Below are 9,187 nucleotides of genomic sequence, written 5' to 3' on the forward strand. Positions count from 1 at the left end.
GGCTCAAAAACTATAAAAAATTGCTAGTGACGTACATGTACTAATCAAAGGTGTAAACTCAACCTTATATTTACCTTCTGGGACAACGTATCACAACTGAGCTGAGAGAAAGTTGTGTAAGTAGGTAAGTGCACTTGTTTTGGAGTTCTGACACTCACTTTCAATTACATCACTCCTTGATGGTTTTTGTTGCCGATAATTAAAATCTCTTTTCATCTGAACTGTGATTTGCACAATGATAATATACAGCACAGATTTTTTTATGTGAACTTTAATTACTCGTCAATGGTTCAGAACGGAGGTACATATCTGATGCAAAAGTATTCAACAGCCTCACACTTAACAAAGCAACAAATTAGGACTCCTTAGGAATTCACTGCATGTATTTTGCTAATTTATTACTGATGAAGTGTAATGATGAAGTTTCTTGCAGCTGTTTGTTTTTGATGAGACTACAATACACAAATGAATGAATTCAACCTAGAGAAGAAGCTGCCAGACATGGTACCCACCCACAAAGAGGTTCACACAGGAGGAAGATACTGCGGTTACCATGAATGTGCTTAAATTTTATTTTTAAGTGCGTCTCTTAAAGAGGAATAATTATTAACCAAAGTCTTGGAATTCGAGAAGCACTGGAAAAGGAAATGCTTAGTAGTAGATGTACTTGTGGTAACAGTAAATGTTAAAAGAAGTTGACCAAATGCGAATTGAGGGTAACGGCGGCCATACCATGCCTTTTAAATGAACAGATTGCACAAGGTTTGATGATGTTAAAATTACTAATATTTCGCACAGTTCTTGACAAAGACGGAGCAATGGATTTTAAAATTACAGAACATGCACAAATCCACAGAGCTAAACAAATTTTACAAAAGGGCTTCTTGATCTTATGAGTTATTTAATACACAGTTTGCATACAACTGATAACAATCTTCTCCAATAAAGGTACGCCGAATGTGTTCATAGTGTAAGTAGGTGTGGTGTGTGTTTTTCTGAAAATCAAATTATTCATACATGAATATGAAATAGCTAATAAGGGTGAATGGCAATGAATCATTTCCATATTCATTAATCAACATATCATTACAAAAAATATATATTTCAGGACATTACCCTGAGCCCTTTATCAATTTATGTAGTAATATATCAACAAATCAACTCTAACATACAAGTCACAAATTATTTGGAAATCAGTGCAATGGTTATGGATATAATGTGCCTAATGCCTTGTTTGAACTTCTGCTTACAATCCTGACTTGACTTATCTCATTTGATAAGCTAAAGGAGTAATGTGTGTATCTACAGCTCTTTACATTTCTTTCTTTCATTAAGTACTTATAGCAAAAAATTACACTCACTCTCTTCCATATCACATTTTATGAAGAAACACATTCACCACTCAGGAATCTGTAAGTTCATACACAGGAAGACAACCAACCATGAAGGCAAAAGGTTTACAGTACCACTGTTTACAATACTCACAAATGAAATAGAACGCGTTGCTGAGACGATCAAATGTTTCACAAAGTATTAATTGAGTTATCAAATGATATGTACATTTAATTTTCGTATGATCACACATTTTTATCCATTTTCACGCTCAAATTTGCTAATGTATGAGCTTATAGAAATTGCAGAACACGTAAGACTTAAACCAATGTACTAAAGCAAATGTGAAACAAACTGCTGCTAATTTCCTAAGGAAATAAATGCATATTTTTGTTAACTTAGCAGACAATCTTTGGATTTACTGATATGCAGATACTTTTTTCAAGCTACAGATTTTGTGCACAACACAAATAATTAGCACTTTCTTGTAAAATTTGTCCAGAAGAGAAAGAAGACACCACCTACAAATGTCACTGCCTTTGTCGTATTGTTTATTAAGTCACTGTATGATGTTTGTATTACACAAACACACACACACACACACACACACACACACACACACACACACACACACACACACACAAAACCTTACTGTGAAGAAAAGCAATCTTTTTTTAATAATAATAATAAAGAAATGCCTTGTTGCTTATTGTAACAACAGAAGAAAAGTGATGTGTATAAACTTCAAAATGATCAGAAAACTGCCCTTAAAGTGATCATACATTCTATACTGTCCCAGCAGAATGAAAGTGAAGTGGAGATTCAATAGGGCAAAACAAGCAGTAAACTGAAATATACATGAAGTATGAAGGTTTATGTGAATATATGAAAAGAAAGAGGTAATTAAGGAATTGTAATGTTAACTGAACAAGAAACACACACTGCACATTCATTGTATTGGAAATTTTTTTGCAAAGTAACCCTGTGCCAGAGAGAGAGAGAGAGAACACAATAATTTCAAGCATGTCTCTACTCCATGCAGATTAGTTGCTGAGCATATACTGAATGTACTATGTAAAGGTAATTATAATGTATTTTCAATGTGCACAAGAATAGAACTTGTCATTAAAATGAAGAAAGAGATTGCAAAAATCCCTAAAGAATAGGAAAAAGTTGATCATAACTTACAAATTCAACATTCTAAAAGATTTCACCTCAATCACATTTTCTGCCGTCTTAAGACAACATAACATTTTTACGGAGCAATGAACAGTTGTAAATCACGCTCCTTTCTTGAGGAAAAGTTTTTATTACTGTAATCTAACTGTGGCATTACTGTTACAAAATACAAAAATGGAATTACTCCCACTAATGCTTGATTTTTAAAACATTGTAACGAAATTTGGTTGTTCAAAGACTAAAACAGGCTAATCACTACAATTTTTCCACTGCATTTAACACAAGTCTTCTACTTATCAATGAGTTTTATCTTCCTTCCAACAACAGAGTTTCTTGTATTTAAAATGTTGTTAAAAGTGCTCTAACACATTTACCAAACTTCAATGCTTCACTATAATTTATTATTGAAAACTAAGAATTTGCACAATCAGATGTAACAAATTTCATTCTCAGGGGGGAAAATCTAAGCAAACTGCATATGTTTCAATGCCTGCAGGACAAACATAAAACATGAATAATGTTACTGTGCAGTTGCATAGTCAGGCAAGAATATATGCGACCATCTTTTCTTTATTTTTTATATATATATATATATATATATATATATATTTTTTTTTTAGTGAAGTACTACTGGTGTACTGCAAGTTACCTCTTTGGACAGCTGAGTAATATAATATTTCGAAGCGATTGTCCTCTACCAAACCAAAAACCAGTACACAATTTTCAGTTCTTAACATACAAATCAGCAGACAGACATTTTCAGATCCCTTATGCTCCATTTCTGAGGATTTGTTGAATCAAATCAAACTTTTTTTGCTCATATTACAAGTAAGTACAAAACACTTTAAAGCTGACATAAAAAAATATTTAGAAATCACTTGTATGAGAACCTGTCAAGAGAAACAACATGGAGTTCTCACAGTATATGCAAATGTGGCTAGGAAAGATCTGAATTAATGTTTTTTTTTTTTATGTCTGAAACACACACACAAAATTATACTTGTGAGTTACGTTTGTCGAGTTTGAGAATCAAATCACTTTTTGTAATAATTTTTTTTTTTAACTTTGCTTCTTGCAAAGTTCAGGTAACAGACGTTTCTGCAAACCTAGTATATATGAATGTTATACATGAATGTTGTTGAAAATTAAGTCTCTGTCAAGATGTCCAATTTAATTACACTGTCACTGCTCAAGACACAACGTGCTGTATACATAAATTGACAGCTGCCACCATAACACACAGTGGTAAATTAGGCAGTACAAACCTTTTATGGAAAATTATAATCACTGAAAAGCTACATTAATTTTGGCTGTATCAAAGTAATTTATTTATCACAAATAGGTCAAACCTATTGATACACCAGAGTCTCTTATTTGATACTTTTGATCCTCACATAGGTATTTACTTTATAAAGGAAACTCTATTTTAAATGAGTATTAACATCAGAAACAGAGGAAACCAAATGATGCTAACTGATTCTTGACACATGCTTATTTCAACATTTACTGATATTTTCCAAGTGAATTTAATAAATACGGAAACATAAATAAGGCACTAGAAAACTTCATTTTACAGGACTGCATACAGTCCCATTTCGTAGATATCTGAACTCATCTCCACATTCATTAGACTACTTACTTGACTGTGAGAGTACCTGAAAAATGCACTGACTCCAACAGTTTGCAGATGAATTTTTGACCAGATCATACAAGTAGCAAGACTGACATAACTATGCACCACAAGCATACATATTATAAAAAATGTCTGACATTATAAAAACATCTGTGATGCTTAGGAAATCATACACCATAAGTGCCATAGGCAGAGGGTATAAAAAATCTTTCCCTATGATTTAGTTTCAGATGATTCATCTCTCCACTTTTTTTTAGATTTAAAACTCTGTCGAGTTCATAGTCTCTAACCTGCCTCCTCTTTATTTTTAACAAACAAGGGCATAAGGCAGAGTGTTACTAACCACAGATACATGAAGTAACTAACACAACAAAAGCACTGAAAGCCAGTATATATCAGTAAGATATTATGAGGTGCTTTTTGTTAACAGTCATTATCTACTCCTCTCCACAATCCAATGCTCACATTCCTTGACTAACCTGCAATGACCTATTCAACAACAAACACAAGAAATTTAACTTACCAAAATTAGGGTTTAGGTTCAATATTCGTGTGAATGGTTAGGTTGACCTGGAAAACTACTCACCAAAAATGACGACAATTAAGTACAGATGGCCCTACGACCTCACTTTTGTCCACTAGGAATACCCTATAAACTAACATATCTTTCTCCCCCCCCCCCCTTTCCCTCAACACTGAACAGCAGCACTACTTCATGTACTGGTGGATAACAACTCGAAATATATTTAGTACGTTCATGGAGGTCAAGGAGGAGTGGGTGGTGGTGGTGGTGGTGGTGGTGGTGGAGGAGAGAGAGAGAGAGAGAGAGAGAGAGAGAGAGAGAGAGAGAGAGAGAGAGAGAGAGGGGGGGGAGAGGAGGGGGGGGGGGAGGCAGGAAAGGGGGCAGCAGAGGTGTAGGAGGAAGGCCTGTCTATTTAATCAGGTCGTCTTCTGCCCCTATTACAAATTAAAAGAAGCACAAAACCATTATTTTAAGAATTATGCTATTTAAAACAAGGAACAGGCTATTGAATATTGCAAGTTACACTGTGAGTCTTTATTATCTTACAAATATTTCAGAGCTTCAGCCTTGCTTACAACATGATGCTGCAAAACAGTGGAAAATTGCTGTTATTTCCCAAAATCACTATGTACATGACGAATATTTGAGATCAACAGCCCCATTGATTTCATGGTGCCAAATATAAAACAGCAAATGTGTGACTATTACAACATTAGACCTACAAATGAATAAGTTCATTTACACTAAATTTCATGTCAATTTTATGTTAATTTCATACAATTACTGAAAAATGTTCCAACTGTATAAAATCTTTAGGTGAAATCTCAAGGACTGTAGAAAATGTGGATTGGATTCTGAAGGTAACTGAAATATTTACAGAATGAAAATAAATAAATTGTGAAAACAGAGCACTTTGGAAGAGATTATTTTCATGGATCATTGAGTATATACAAGTCTGAGCCATTAATGGATGAAAGTTCCAAATCCTGCTTCATGAAGAAATGCATTTCTTGCCTAAGCCACATCATCACACTACCGAAGGGCAGAAAAAATAAAAATAAAAAGCCGAACTTTGAACACTGTACAGAGGCTACTGACTGCTCCATGAAGTAAGGAAGTGGTGTTCTACATATTCAAGCATTATACTGGTTGAGCTGCAGGGGTGGGGGGGCAAGCATTCATCTTCAAATGGCTCCACAGATTATCGCCTGAATCGCCATGGCCGCCGTGGGCCAAGTTTCCATCGTCAGCCTCTTGAGGGAGCTGTTGATGTGGAATGAGGTGCTGTTCCACCTTCATCCTCACTACAGCCACCCTCTAGAACGGGTAGTCACAGCTTCAGTTCATTCGCTATCTTCGATGCAATATTCTTGAAACCAATCGATGTTCCAGAGATACGCTTGAATCTTACTCCGTTAAGGGACAGTCGAGGGAGTTTACACACTTCTATCTCCCATTGAACAAGTGAGTCTGTGTTTGGATCACCATGCACACACAACAAAAGGAAGCGTTCACGTTGTTCATAATCACAGTTGTTAGCGTCCAATACCTGAAATTGTAAAATTTATATAGAACAAGCTACAAACACTTACAAAGTAATGACAACTAGGAAATAATAAATGTTCATTCTACATTTACCATTAAACTTTGAGATTATTCTCAGCACTACTGCAGTATTCCTTAAGAGAAAACATTACCTTTCGTATTTCTGCCATTATTTCATTTGGGTCCCTTGATGACGTTGTCTTCATACTCCACGTGAATCTTAATGATCGAGGTTTAACCTGATCATCATTGACAGTGCTGCTGTAAGAAATTTATTCACTGTAATTGTGGATAAAAATTTAAATACAATTAATCTTTACTGTGACTATTATTTTATAAAGAAAATGCAGGTGATAATGTAAAGATTTTTTGTTCACATTAATACATCTGTCCTGCCTTCTCACAACACACACACACACACACACACACACACACACACACATTCATTTTGATAAAGTAAAATTTTGACTATTATTATATGAGGTTACTACAAAGATTTTACAGGATTTACATATCAAAGTTTCCTAAATGAATTGAAATATCGTGATGTAGTGTGACTTACCTAAGTGAACAACAAATGAGAAGTATTAACCAAATAACCAATGACTGGAATACATATAACTGTTTCTTAATAGGTGAGCCCCTTATGAACAAAACAGGTAAATACCTTACGAACAAAACATCAGTAAGTTACATAATCTGTTAGACTTACATGCATACAACCACATTACGGTATCAATGCTTATTATTATTTTATTTCATTTCATTATATTCCCTTCATTTTAAAACCAAATTTGCATTACAAAATATTCCTATGTTCCTTTACTGCTACTTCTACATTAGCCAAACTTGTGTTTTGATGTCATTTCATGACAACCAGTACCTTTGCTTTATATGGAAATTAGTTCTACAGTGTCCCTAAATGTTTTCCGAGAACGAGGTGCACACACTTATAAATTTCTGACCTCACAACATGCAGGCAGGGCTCTTGTAGGAGCTTTTAAGGCTAGTTTGCATTTTCCAAACAAAAATAGTGCTCTTCTGTCTACAAGCACAGAGCATACTAATTTGTTTCATTCATTTGAAGAGGAGATAGATGTAAGTTACGGGGTGTACTGGCACAACAGTTCAGCAGTCTACACCAATGGCAATACAGTGACTCGTCACCACTGAAGAAATTTCACATTATTCACAGTGTGGAGAAAATTAAGGCAGGTTTTTCTGTCCCCCCCCCCCCTTTCTTTTTGTTTTTTATGAGGAAAGGGGGTGGGAATGAGGGAACATTTTAGATGCCCTTCTAGTTCACTGCATTCTGAAGGATACTACTGAAAGTCTTGCATTCAATGATTTTTTTTGAGGATTAAGTTTTTTTTCAACAGTGCAAGAAAAACTGACAACAAAGACAGCTAATACATCTTTTCATCAAGATGATGATCTTGCTTATCGAGCATGCTCTTAGGGAGGGTTTTTTTTTTTTTTTTTAAAAGACAGCAGTCTTAGAGAGATCTCCTACTTCCTTCTTACTCTTACACAACTCTGCAAACAGTTTCTGGACTTTAAAACAACAAAGTGCACTCAGAATGGTGATTAGTTAAGACTGCTACTGCATCAACAATTTTCCAGGGGGGGGGGGGGGGGTGGGGGGGGGGGCAAGACAGGTAGTAAAGATGCGTCTGAAGCTGCCACAGAATCAAGACACAATTTTTTTTTAAAAAGAAGGTGTGTGTGTGTGTGTGTGTGTGTGTGTGTGTGTGTGTGTGTGTGTGTGTGTGTGTGTGTGTGTGTGTGGGGGGGGGGGGGCAGCACGCGCGCGCACAACACATGTAGAGGAGAATTATTCTGAAACATGTCACTGTTTAAACTTTGTGGTGTAAATAGTTAGGAATTTGTAGGAGGAGGGGGGGGGGGGGGCAGAGAGAGAGAGAGAGAGAGAGAGAGAGAGAGAGAGGAGAGAGAGAGAGAGAGAGAGAGAGTGGTGGGGGGTGGGGGGGGGGGGGGGGACGTTTAAAACTGAAGGTAGTTCATTGTCTGTTACGTATGTCTTTGTACTTACAAATTTTCTTTTCTTGCTTCTAAGTGAAAGTAACACACACAAATGACTGCCTACAGTTACTTCATACTTACTGAGGTTTACAAAAAGTCATCATCAAAACCTGAATGTGTATCTGCCTCTGTTCAATAGCATCACACTTTCCTTTCATAGGATAATGATTCCCCCCCCCCCCCCTCCCCCCCCCCCCCCCACAGTAGCCAAAACCAATAATTTATTGTAAAATGACGAACTATCAAACATAATTGATTTAATTCTAAAATACTGCTTTTTGGTTCATATTTTTGTCTATCAAACTCCTTGACAGTACTTACCATGTAAAACATTTCCCAAAGTTACATGTTTTATACAGGTCTTCCGTGTGTGGAATTTTAGTGACCAAGATCTCTCCCTTCGCTGTTTATTTACAAAGCTAATTTTTGTGTGTGTTTGCATGCATATTGATATGAACAAAACCAATTTAAATGAAGATCAGTAAAAAATTAACAATGGAACACTTAAAATAAATCTTTAATATACTACAATATACGTAAAAAGGGTAAACGTACCTAACTACATGTTTAGGGACCGTATCCATGGGTCTGAAATTCAAAAAGAAAGCAAATCTAAACAATGATGGGTCAAAACAAAAACAACACATATTATGAAGTGCTGTGCAAAAAGACATTATACTTCAACAAACAAAAAATGCACATTACATTACAAACATTAACTGCAAACTTAAGAATCAAGCAACACTAGGACTCCACTTGCGTATTTCACAAACCAATGACCAATGACTGATATGCCAGTATTTATTAGCTGACACTGCCCTTTCCCATTCCTGATATTTTAAAACAATTGTTTTAATCTCAGAAAACATGATCAAGATCCACAACAAAAATGCACAACTACAAATGCAAATTTTTCTCAGGGCATGAACAAA

General features: G+C 35.6%; 1 protein-coding gene across 8 annotated transcripts in view; it reads right to left on the reverse strand.

Annotated features, from left to right (window-relative positions):
* Positions 1 to 5,172: 5,172 nt before the first annotated feature.
* The window catches only part of LOC124709828 (serine/threonine-protein kinase MARK2-like), a 286,137-nt gene continuing 282,122 nt past the window's right edge, over positions 5,173 to 9,187 (reverse strand). For 5 of the 8 annotated variants that reach the window (XM_047240879.1, XM_047240872.1, XM_047240878.1 and 2 more), the window contains 3 exons: positions 8,811 to 8,843; positions 6,365 to 6,473; positions 5,173 to 6,216 (listed from right to left, as the gene is read on the reverse strand). In XM_047240879.1, coding sequence (XP_047096835.1) covers positions 5,998 to 6,216; positions 6,365 to 6,473; positions 8,811 to 8,843 — 361 coding nt within the window. In that variant the 3' untranslated portion in view covers positions 5,173 to 5,997. The remainder of the gene's footprint in view (positions 6,217 to 6,364; positions 6,474 to 8,810; positions 8,844 to 9,187) is intronic. The other 3 variants (XM_047240873.1, XM_047240876.1, XM_047240875.1) reach the window with 3 other exon arrangements.

The sequence above is a fragment of the Schistocerca piceifrons genome, chromosome 1 (genome assembly GCF_021461385.2).
Source record: "Schistocerca piceifrons isolate TAMUIC-IGC-003096 chromosome 1, iqSchPice1.1, whole genome shotgun sequence".
Classification (NCBI taxonomy): domain Eukaryota; kingdom Metazoa; phylum Arthropoda; class Insecta; order Orthoptera; family Acrididae; genus Schistocerca; species Schistocerca piceifrons.